General features: G+C 42.5%; 1 protein-coding gene across 1 annotated transcript; it reads right to left on the bottom strand.

Annotated features, from left to right (window-relative positions):
- Positions 1-4,339: 4,339 nt before the first annotated feature.
- LOC110989002 (UDP-glucuronosyltransferase 2C1-like) lies at positions 4,340-12,176 on the bottom strand. The gene is made up of 5 exons (XM_022253051.2): positions 11,493-12,176; positions 7,688-8,252; positions 7,123-7,345; positions 6,718-6,946; positions 4,340-6,141 (listed from the first exon to the last, which is right to left on the bottom strand). Exons 1-5 carry the CDS (start codon positions 12,161-12,163, stop codon positions 5,871-5,873), a joined length of 1,959 nt encoding a protein of 652 aa, XP_022108743.1. The 5' UTR covers positions 12,164-12,176; the 3' UTR covers positions 4,340-5,870.
- Positions 12,177-12,633: the final 457 nt, after the last annotated feature.

The following is a 12,633-nucleotide window of genomic DNA, read 5'->3' as shown; positions in this document are numbered from 1 at the left end:
CTGCCCAGTTCAGCCTTTAATTTAGATTTCAGGTGAACACTGCACTTCCTTCGTACATCTATGCTCATTTTGGCACCCTCCGATGTAGGGTTGCTTAACTCATAGAATTCCCTGTGGTGTCAAACTGCTTGGGGTACATCTTCAAGAGGTCAACCACTGATTTTGGTGTACCTCTGACGGGAGTCAGTTATCGCTGTTGGGGTGGGGATGCAAGAGGGTCATCTCCGGCGGGCGGCATCTCCGAGGAGTGTATGGTGACTATTTTGAGGTCACAACACGTTGGCAGGCCAGCGAAAGCTGGCCCAGGGATGTCAACAATGTAGACGTTATTGCTACTCCACCCTGTCGTCTTATAACGGGACAGAGATTTCTAACGTCCATATATCTGACGAATCGTGCGTAGTGTGCTACCACAGCACCGGTGTCAACCGTAGTCCACAGACGACAGGTTCCACCCAGGTCTGGGCAGATAATGCTTAGTGTTGTGTATGCTTCGTTTCCGATGCATGTGCTCTACTGATGAACTCATTCACAGATCAGAGACTGCGAGTGTGTGAAATACTGTCTCAACTTCACTTTGGTAAATACTGCCTCAACTTCACTTTGGTACTGCAATGAGTGGACGGCATGGCTATCGCGTCGCTCGTGTCATCTGCCTTTTGTTTTCTGGCACGGGAACCACTTTTTGATCTGGGTTTTCGGCACCGTCCTCTCGATGTGCTTTATTGGCCGCGTGTCTTTGTGGATTTGGCCTTCCTGCGCTCTCTGCTCCTGCCTCTCGTCTTCCTGAATTTTTTGCCCAATGAAATTTGGACGCCGGTTGTTGCTCCGGACGTTGATCGCCGCTTGGTTGGGGGAATTCTGGACGCTGATCGCCGCTGGGTTCCGTCTCTCAGTGAGGGAAAGTCTGACATGTGGACGCTGATTCAGGCGTGTTGTGCAAAGATTCTCGGCCCGTGTAGGCTGCGTTGTCCAGTGTGTATGGCTGTGCGCAGATGTAGGTAGTTACACCTTGTAACATTACTTGCACTGGTCGGTTGTTCGCCATGTTCGCGAGGCTATTGTCTCGTTGCCGAGATTGGCCGATTGGAGTTCTTTCGGTTTGGGCGTGTTCTACGATTCTCTCCACCGCTGCCACCATGAAGTGTGATGGACAAAAAGATGGGAAGTTTAGAGATACGTCCGGTGCTACTGTACTGTTGGGTTATTGTATGAACTCCTGCCCACGACAACCCGGGAACCCCGATAGCCTAGTAAGCTTCCGCAGACAAAATAGTCCCTTTTATACATATCACTATAAGCTCCTCAGATATTCGCCCTATTTACGTCACTGATGCGCTGTGAAACGTCTCTGCTCCAAGCTACCTGGGCATAAAGTCGAATAGGCCTACTCCAGCACCAAAACAACGACAGGTTTTACTGACCTAACCACTCAAAAGTAAGAGTAGGTAAGTTGTAACGAAGCTACGTTTAAGAATGATTCGGAGAACCAGATGGGGGCAAAAGCCTACTTGTCCCCCACATTTTTTTGTGATGAGCAAAAAAAAGTTAATAAATCAAAAATAAATAAATAATAATAAAGCAATTGTAAAGAATTTACAGGATTTCCCAAGACTACAATGTTTGCATTATAACTAAAAAGGAAAGGCAAAATTTAAAAAAACATAAATATGCCATTCTGATGAAAGATTCTTCATAATTTTCTGATACAGTACACATATACATGTATATCTTTATCATGAACACCACCCAATAGGCCCTATAGAGTATAATGGTGTTGTCCCCCCTTCAAATTTCTATGGCTAGACAAGTCACCCTCGCCTTTCCCTATCTTCCATCCACCAATTTACAACATATATTTTACGCCACTGACCAGAAGCATTCTATAGGCGGCTTATTGCTAGCGTGTTTTCAGCCTGTTCAAGTTCAAGCAGTGCTTTGCTTTTCAATGAGTTATTGGTAGAGAATGTTATAAGTAAACTTATGAATGACTAAACATGCATGGGTATAGAGCCCAGAATGATGAAGAAACTCCCAAACATAATGGAAGAATCAACTATGATTTGAAATCCCTCAAGTGCCATGAATAATATATGAAATGAAGAATTTGTTGAGAAGAAGGTCTGGCGACAATCTTTTTGACGTTTAATGCAGGCAGCTACACTTGTATGTTTGCCGTCACGCAGCGTCCGTCTCCAACTGCCATGACTAATATGCAAGAAAACCAACTTCTTGGCAACATAAACTGATTAACATCAGAAGTTCAGTGCATGTAACACGTCTCTTCATTACAAACTTGGATAAACTGCGTTTTCCATAAATTGGACGTAGTTCAAGATTGCTGCTGTGTAACAAAAGTACTCCAAATACGCACACAGGAAGAACACTCGAAAAAAATTCCTCTGATAATAAAGTCATTTTATCGTCACATTTAAAAACAGAAATCTCTCACAACAATGAGCTAAGTATTTCTTAAAACTGCACAGTGGTTTAAGATGCAGACATTTGTAAAAAAAAAAAATCTTGAGTTTATGCTTTTTTTCTGTTCAGTGGTATCTAATAAAATTATTTTTGCTCTTGAAACGTTTTTCATCCATGATGTTTCCTGTATAATTCACTATTTTTCGTAATGATGACTTTCTTGTTCTGGGTTGGGCATTTTACAGTGGGAACTTTCATGCAACATTAAAACCCCTGTTTTCTATTAGATAATCTAATATCTGGTAATAAACCTTTACGTTATTTTGTAGCCTATTTCACACTCTTCAGATGATGTGACCTTTGATGTGAAATATCTGAAATGTGAAAGTTGAAAGTGCAAAAATTCGCTGCAACTTGGAATGGTAAATTATGTCGCAGTTTTCAAATTAGCTTAATATACTCACCAATGTCTTTGATGATACATACTTAAAATCGGCCATGGCAAAAATGTTTACTTTATTCATAAATTGGTAAATTGATGTTTTAGCTACAAAGATAATCAAGCGGAAAATTGCCGCAATTCATCGTTGTGCCGAAAAAAATAATTTTGTGAGCAGTCCTCGGCCGGAATTAACGCGCGTTGACGAAGAAATAAACGGCGCCCTCTGGTGCCGACATTCGTACAACACATTGCACGGGATCGCTATCGCGCGTTCAACGTCGTCGCTACAGCTAGACAGGAACCAGCTTCGTTTTAAGAGAGCAATTGTCTCGGAAAACGACCCAAGAAGATAATTTGGCTGACGTCTTTCATCGTTTATGGCTGAAATCCGACCCAGTAGTGCGCTCCTTTCGTTACACCAACAACTGTACATACTGCGACGGGGATCATCATGTTCGCTCCTGCCCCAAGAAAATGACAGATTTCGGAGTCCACATCTAAGACGAACTTTTTAATTCATTCCTCATCTAGATAACCTACTCTGACAGGTAACATTTTATATATTGTTTCCTGGAGAAAAGATTACCTGGAGGAAACATCACAGCGATATTTATTTACGTGGGCCTGCTCGGTTTGAAAGAAATTAAAATAATCAACATACCTTGTTACTTTTTCTATTGGGTCATTCCATGAAGTTGAGACACACTTTGTGACGGTGTTTCTTGTTAAATCCGCAACCTTAAACATTTTTTTCCAGCATGTGGATTCGAAATTGACATTGATATAAATTTTGAAAGGCTTTTGCAGGGTGTGCTTTATCCTTGCAGAGTAATATGAGTTAACTCTGTGGTAATGTAAAAATAACAGGCTGTAAGGGTTGTTTATGTAACAAGGGACACTGTCACAAAGCGTGTCTCAACTTCGTGGAATGACCCTATTATTTCATTTAGAGACCACTCAGCGAAACAGAGAACAAGATACAGCAATAAACTTACACTTCTGTAAGAACAGCTCAGAGAACACAAAAGTATGTTTTGTTCTTGTTTTGCCACGATTTTTCCTTATTTTGTGATGAAATGCATTTTGCCACTTTTTTATATCAAATAACGTGACCATCCGTTTGTAATGCGTGAAACATCCACGAAGCAAATTGTGGCGCGCGAGAGACATTTCTTCAGAAAACCTTGTCAACAGAGGGCGCTGTCGTTTACTCACGACGGACGATTTTGGCGAGCTTTTTCCCGCGTCTCGGAAACACCTTCCTTCGTCTAACTTGAGTACCCAGCAGACTCTAAATAACTTCCAAATACCTTTGTAATTGTTATTATAAATGTATGTCGAAGTATTTCGACTGTATTCTCTGATGTCTGGGTCAGGTACGATTTTAAACCACTGTGAATTGGCGGCTTCAAAACGTGATCAACAATAACGTAGTGTGATCCCGGTGACGAGAGAAAGTGAGGCGGTGAGGCCAAATTTTGGGGTTCCTGTGTCACTCTCAACTTTTGGTTTATTGGAGATCTCCACTTTGCTCATGAAAAGACCTGCCAGTACAAGATTATTAATTTAAACAAACATGAATCTTTGGTTCCATAAATTAAATTAAGTTAAATATCAATGTCCATGATCATTGAAGAGTATTGCTGGTGCTACATGTAACTTAAGATGTAACATGTACATGCTGCGGATTTCCAAGGTCATGCATAATATATTGTACATGTACATGTACAATAACAAAGGTGGAGGTACACGTACGTGCACACCACATTGCAAATTTGACATTCAACTTGCACCCTACGGCATACAGCCACATATATGACCTTATATTAGCTATTATATAACTTGCTATATACATGTAACTCACCAGTCGATGTAGCTAATGTGCCCCTAGCCTAGGGTCCCCAACCCTGCTGGTACAATTCAGCAAATCCACAGGACCATTCCAGCCCTGAACCTGACGACTACAAAGTCGTCTAGAAGTTTTGGAAAAGATCCAAGGCTGTGGCGCGAACGACCAATTTACATGTTCATGGGCACCGGAGCTTAACTGATTGCAACTTAATCCCTCTATTAATCGATCTGGACTATTAAATATTTATCCATTTGCATAACTCACATAACAAAGACATTAAAATTTTATAAATGAATGCATTATTAAACCTGGCACTATCTCTCGTGCCCGCATAGCATGTCCAAATCACCAAGATACTACTACACGGCAACGTACCGAACGATTCATGGACAACATGAATAGCGCCCTCATGTGACCCAGCACTTAACAATTAGCAAACGCCACAATAGTACGCCTCCAAGCAGTTGGAACATGTTGGCCAATCACAATTAGCGAGACCTGTCGACCCAATGCGCGTTTGCAAAGTGTCGACAGATTTCGCGCGTTTGTGATTGGCGAACGTGTTCCAAACTCTTGGAGGCGCACTGAAAATATTGCATAATCGGCTGTATTATTTAAATAATTATAATTTCCTTAATAGAGCTGCTCTTTTCTATACCAATGGCACACCTCTTCCCTGTGGTAATGCTATTGCTGGCCGTCAGTACAAAAACCAAAGAATAGTTCAATGAGTGGTACTAGCTACCAAAACACTCAATACAAAAATCACTTCTACTGAACACAAAAATGAACAATCCCATTCGAAATGAACAGGACAAATGGAAATTCTGAACTAAAAATCTCACACTGATCAATACAGGTGCATCTCTGCAAATCTTGTCAGCCAAACGTTTGGTATGCAGTTATTATGAGAGCGATTTCTTTTCGATAGTAACAGTTATTCTAAACCAAAAGGGAGAAATATTACGTCTGATATATTATGTCATTTCTGCGACGTACAATCTCGTACAGGCTAGTCGACAATAATAATACAATCGTTACGGTACATAATATTATTCGAGTGCTGGTCAACGCGTACACCATACCATCTCGTACACTTAATCACTCATCCGAAGATGAAGACAGAGATTTTGACTGGTAGAGGTGGGTCATTGTTTATCTCGGTGTTGTCCTTGAGCCACAAGAGCAAGCAAATTTACTCAGAACAAATACAGATGCTACGATTGCAGATATGTAGATGCAGATGACATCGACTAAAATTTGTTGGTACCAGGCAAGGCTCTCTGTATTGGTCCGCAGATGGGCGGTACCGTGTTCGATGGCGGACTCTATCCGGCGGGCTGTCTGAGCCAGGGGCCAGATCTCACGGGAAAAGCTTAAATGGTCCCTTAACTTTCCCGACGCTCGCTTAGCGTTCTCGCTGTAACTGTAGGTATATAAAAATGCACACAAAGAAACTAGGCACGGGAGCAAGGTTGAATCCCACAACCCCCTCATTAAAAAATAAGGCAAGTGTGACAAGACAACTTGATTCAGTTTGGTTCAATTATCAGGTAGTTTGTGCCATGATATCTACGTACATGCAGCTGTTGACCGCTGCATGACGTGAATATAGCGCCATTATACCAACTTTAATTCAGTGTAATATGTGTTAGATTTGTGGCTGTGTTATACAACTTTTTAAATCTTGCACTCGGAAAAGAATGACCTTACTCTGCTGAAGGGAACTTAGATAAGTCCCTTCCATTGCATCCCGAGTTCCACCCCCTTGGAGGCTGCATACATTTGCCAAGTTAATATTCATATTTTGATTAAGAAGATGAAAAAAAGAACCATGACTCTTCATCTTCGAGGTTTAAATATTTATTGACAGTACAGAAACCCCAAAAATGTTCAACTGAGAGCCATATAATTTTAAATGTTAACGAGGATTTGCTCTGGAGCCACGGACAGTTGAATAGTTTGGGTGGGTGTCTATCTTAAACTCAACTTGGGTACTTACGATGGGTCATCCAGGACACCTCTGATGCCCTGGTAAAGTTGCTCGGACGTCAGACCCCGCATCCCCTTCGGGAAATAGTCCGCCATCCCTACGCGGTACTTCAGCCGGACCAGATCGTCCACCTGATCCGTGAACATGGGAATCCCCAAAATCGGTACGCCGTAATACATGGCCTCGTAGCCTCCATTCAAACCGCCGTGGTAGATCAACAAACGCGTTTTCTCGTGCGCTGCATTGAAGCAAATTATGGGCAAGGTGGAAGAAGCTTCTTCAAACATTTAACGTGGAAAACGTAAATTGATAATTCAAGCTAAATCTGGCGCTAAACTTTCAACACATCCACATACGTATTGCAATGCAGATATAAGTAGAGAATTCACGCACAGAATTACATTTCACACTTACCGATCAGGTCTTGTTGTGAGATCCAGGGGGCGATCATGGTGTTGTTGCCGAGAGACGCGGGCCTCTTGTCCCCAAGGTATTTCCAGATGACTCGCTGGGGGAGTTTGGCCAGCGCCGTGGCGATCATTTCGGCCATCTCCATATCCATGACGTGCAGAAGGGTGCTGACAGAGAATATAATCACTCCTTGTTTGCCAGAACCTTGGATGAAAGTTTCGAAATCCTGAAGAGCAAATGAAGGAGATGCTTCAGAGAAAAATGAAGCGCAACACATCAATCATGACCATACTTGCATTGAAATCTTGAATTTTCAATGGCCATTTTCATTTTATTGGCTTAGCCGGCACCCAGTTCATGTATGTGCAGTCGCACCAGGACAACATAGAGTGCCACGCCTGAAAATTCTAGCAATGTTGTCTTTGTGATTAGAACCTTGAATAGCAAGAAGTGACGCACCAACTCACACGGGCCACTTGTGGGTTTGAGATAGCAATGGAGGAATGATGCAATTTTTAACCTAGAATTATTGTCGTAAATAAGACATGACTGATTTCAAAAGTTATACCTGAGGCAGCGGTTTGGGCGCGCCGATCGTCAGCCCACCTATCAGAATTGTGTTAGGAGAGATTGGCCTGGGAAACTCGATATGAAAATCCCAATTTAGGATGAAGAGTTCGGAGCGTGCCATGATTTCTCTTGCTCCCAACCGAGTGTCAAAGCCGGTCTCGGCCCTCGCCCTGTCCACGCCAGCAAACAGGGCGTAGTTGTAGATGAGCATCGACGCTGCAGACACCAGGAGATTCTTGACCCGCTGGGGGAAGGTCATGCTGTCAGTGTAGCCAGTGACAAACTCGGGGACGTAAGACAGGGGACTCGACTGGTTGTACCACCGGCTGTACCTCGTGCCAAGAAAGCCTCCATTCACCGTGTTTATGAACGGCACCTGGAGAACATCATGAGCGACGACGCTGCAGGCCGGGAACATAACCTCGCACAAGACCACGTCGAAGTTAGCCGCACGAAGACCATCAAAATCCACACCCAGGAAAAACGACTTCAAATTATTTTCCAGATTTTTGAACATGTACTTCACTTCGTCCTCTGATTTCCCTAGCCACATCTTTGCATACCTAAGTGACAAAAGTTTGAAAAAGATACAAATTGAATAATTGGATTTGTGCGAAAAGGAAAACTTATCTACAAAATGCATGTTGATCATGACATACTCGTGAACAAACTCATTAATTAAAACCTTGGAGCTCGCCTATCCGTTCTCACATGGATGGCCAACTTCCTGAGCGGGGCAGCGTGTCCATTATCGTGGTGAAACCAGTAACTGGAAATTGCTTAGTGGCGGTGTCCCGCAGGGAACGCGCATTGGCCCCCTGGGTTTCCTTACACTAGTTAATGACTCACTTGAAAACTCGCCACTCACCATCCTCAAGTATGTGGATGACTTGACGATGGTGGGGAAAATAAAACAATAAGACTCCATGAGATATGCAATGCCACCTCGACAATTTGGCTGAGTGGGCCGTCAACAATGATACGAGACTGAATGTCTATAAATGTGCACCATGCAGATTAAATTCGCTAAAGAAGCCCCAACCAAGCAACCTTTAACAATCAATGGCTCTCCTCTGATATCAGTCAAGGCAGTTAAAATGTTGGGACTCAAAATAACCAAAGACTTAGCCGTGTCCGAAACGGGCTTCCAGAGCTACGGCTAGGTCTATTGTCTGCGTGTCTCCACGTACTTTCAATGGAGTGAAGACCTAGACCTAGCTCTAGACAACAGATTCAGATGCAGCCTTAAGATGGAACACCCATGTTAAATCCCTTCTGAAAAAAGGCAAACCGAAAGATTCGTATGGTAAAGACATTGAAGCATTTTAATATACCATTGCAGGACATGGTTACAATTTATTCAAGTTATATCAGACCCATAGCTGAGTAATCAGGTCCCATTTGGCTTTCAGGGCTAACTGCTGGAGAAAGCGAAATGCTGGAAAAAATTCTGCGTCGAGTCTATAAAATAATGCTGGGCAGGCAGTACACAGACTACGAACATGCACTTCTTGCCTGCAACCTCAACACTTTGGCTGAAAGGAGAGAGCAGATGTGCATGAAGTTCTTTGAAACCCCAACTGCACCTGAACACTTCAGCATTTGGCTACCACCAAGTAGAAGCGATGCATCAGCGGGATTTCAGAAACTCTGACAAGTTCTCTTTGCCTTTCTGTAGAACAAGGCGGTACCAAAAAAGTAGCATCATTTATATGACTAAGAAGTGGAATGAAAGTCATTAATATGGTGTAATGTAGGACTGAACTATGACTCATATTTGTTACACAAATACAATTGTTTTTATTGATAACTAAATTTTAAGTATTGGCTCTTTTATTCGATGATATTCTATCGATACTCCTGTTTACTATTCCCCCCCCTCTCTCCTTATATTTTCATTCTCCCCCATTCCTCCCATTACATATGCTCCACGTCCATCAACCCCCGATTCTGTCTGTTTGTTTTACTTCCCGGGTTTCCGTAATCATCAATTTGTAAATTCTAAATGTTTTATATTTTTTATGACTGCTAGTTTCTATCATTTCTATCATTTATGTATTGTTTTTTGTCCACTTTTGCACTTTGACAACGCTTTGACCTCAAGCTGCTTTGATTTATTTTTTTATATTTTCTACACCCGAAAATCTCTTTAATCTCAGTATGTGTATATGTGTCTTTTATGTAACTATTCTGCAATTCCGCCGCTGGCGGCGAAAGAATGAAATAGTAAACCAATAACAACATTAATAATAAAAAGATGCAAGAACACCTCAACAATTCTCTAATTGATTTATAAAATTATCTGATGATAAGGTTTAGGCCCACAGTATGCCGAGCACAATTAACAGTTGTTGACTGCTGCATTTGTTGTGAGGTGGGATGTGACGTTTTGAAAACCCAAGGGACGCATAGCTTCCGAGGGTGTTCAAAACGTCATATCCTGCAGTCAGAGCGGTCAACAATTGTTTTGTCATATCCCTGTTTTCAACGTTTTCAGTGGCGTAACTACAGAGAGGTCACGGGGTACGTGCCCTTTGGTGCCCCGTCCCCCATTTGAAATCCGTGAATATTGTGTTTTAGCTGCAGCTTATTTTCTTGTGGGGGCCCCCTTGGAAAAATGTGTGCACCCCCGGACATTTAGCCATAGTTACACCACTGAATGTTTTCACTTATTTTTCTTAGGGAAATTCAGAGCGACAAAGGAATCGTCGAACACTAGCGGTCCCTACATTATCCTGCACACTGTCTGGGCGGGCGGGGGTGCGTGAATGCGTGCAACTTCGTACAACGCTAACTGATGAGATGTCGAAAGGTGAGTGTGACATGCCGTTTTATTTTACCACGATGATAGATTGCAATTTTTATTAGTCGAGAATCGACCACATAAGCCATAACACGCATGTACCCAGGATAGCGAGAACATGAGCGATGTTCGCCGTGGTAAATGAGTGATGTTGAAAGTGATGTCTCCACCGTGTTGCATTTTTGCAGCCTTTGATAAAGTGAGGTTGTATCGCCGCGCTGGTACTGCGTTAGCTGATGTAGGCCTATACTTGATGTGCTATTTCTGTTAGTAACCCCGAAGTTTCAGATGTTACCCAGGACAGAGTTAAATAGCTTTCTGGGAGATGTCTTCGGAAATAATAAGACAAAACATATTACTTCCTACAAATTGCAAATGGGTTGGATTTGTTGAACTAAATACTTTGTTGGTGAAGACAATATCATTGAAATGAAATGCACGGTGACGCAGTTGAATATATTCACTTTGTTCCCGGCATTCGTTTGAATTCTGTTGGGTACTTTGGTATACTGACAAAATAATAGTTGCCTGTTGTAATGGGATCCATGGGTTTTGTACACCTCTTGGGGCAACTGCTTCGCATCGGATGCCACTTGCCTCCTCGGGTGCAAAAAAATACCATGGACCCCTACACAGCGGGCAACAATATTACAATATAGCCCTGTCATAACGTAATCATACTGAGCTAATGAAAAACAGTATTGTAACCATCATTATAACAATAGCACTGCTTTTCAAGACAGAGATATGAAAATGTAAATTGAAGCTTTATGGCATGCTTGTAATTATTGATGTGGCTGAACAAAATGGATACAATATTAATCATTGAAAGAATGACAGAAACGGGATTCGAGCCTTATACGTCGGAATAAGTCCTGGCCAAACCACAATGCTAGTGGTTCATGAAACTTTAAGTGTCCCTAAGGTGGATGTGCGTAATGATGGTCTTATAGTGATATATATTACTTCAACGAAATGTTAGAATATATCTATACTCTACCAAGAAAACGATGCCATTTCTCCGTTCAAACTCTTCCGAGTCCAGTAATCCAATATTTTTTGCTGTATCTCACGGGTCATTGTTGCGTCGAAGGTGCGGAAATTGATCAGCTGCTTATCTTCTTCCGTAGGCCAGTAAAGAAGAACCTTTGCCGTTAACCAGGTGACATTGTGGCCCCTTGAAGCCAGCTCTCTGGCCAGGAGACGCTGGATGTGGGTGTGGCTCCCATCCATCAAGCAGTCAATGATGAGAATCCGTTTCGCTGTGCCGTTGGCCCGAGTCACCGCGCCCTTCTCCTGCGAGCTCGCCGCGTCAGCAGCCGGCGTAAGCTGGTTTTGGTTAACGGTTATTTCGCTGCCAAACTGGCCCGCCTTAAACTCTCGAGATACTTTGTCATTTTCCGCGCTCGCACGTTTGCTGTTGCTGCTGTCCTGGGTTGAATCGCCAACAGCGTTTTGTCCGCTGGCTGTAAGTCCAAGTATACAAGCAAAAACTGGCAAAAACACAAACAGACCTACTCCTTTACCCATGACTGCAAGAATCTCCGTACTAGCGTGTTGAAGGCAAGGTAAGTGTAAATGGTATGTGGAGAGATGCAGCCATTCTCTTGTTGACACAAAAAATAACACGGCTACCCAGCATATAAATGGTATGTGGAGAGATGCAACCATTCTCTTGTTGACACAAAAAAATAACACGGGTACCCAGCACATTTTGTGACGGATGTAATCGCTTACACATATAAGTAGATTCGCGTTTAGCGGGCCAATGGCAGCTTGTATTGCAGACGATAGTGGGCATCCTGTCACTCTACAACTGCTGCTTGGCAACAAAAAGAACGCTAACGTCCTTTTTTGTGAAACGACTAACTCTTCACGAAGTGTGACCCGTTTCAAGAAATTAGTTTAAAGTTCCCAGAGCCACTTTAATGAACCTGAAAGTAGAAGGTCACGCAGCGGGTCACGCAGTGAGCATTCGGAACCCCTGAAGTGGTATATTGCTTTGAGTTTATTATCTTACAAGTTATACAACTATGTAAAATATTTTGATCTGTTTTTATTTCGGCTTTTACTGACAGACTACCATAAACATTTCAAACCTTAAATGTTCATCTGCGTACAAGACTGCCCCATTGCACTGT

The sequence above is a fragment of the Acanthaster planci genome, linkage group LG06, assembly GCF_054643075.1.
Source record: "Acanthaster planci isolate LZ-2023a linkage group LG06, COTS_SCS, whole genome shotgun sequence".
NCBI classification, from domain to species: domain Eukaryota; kingdom Metazoa; phylum Echinodermata; class Asteroidea; order Valvatida; family Acanthasteridae; genus Acanthaster; species Acanthaster planci.
Note: the sequence above shows the minus strand (reverse complement) of the source record. Positions and strands in the feature narration are given on the sequence as shown.

Coding starts and splice junctions, on each gene's coding strand:
- LOC110989002 (XM_022253051.2), bottom strand. CDS start 12,163: ATGGTTGCATCTCTCCACATACCATTTATATGCTGGGTAGCCGTGTTA. Junction 7,346..7,687: donor CGCCCAAACCGCTGCCTCAG/GTATAACTTTTG, acceptor TTTGCTCTTCAG/GATTTCGAAACTTTCATCCA. Junction 6,142..6,717: donor GGTGTCCTGGATGACCCATC/GTAAGTACCCAA, acceptor ATATACCTACAG/TTACAGCGAGAACGCTAAGC.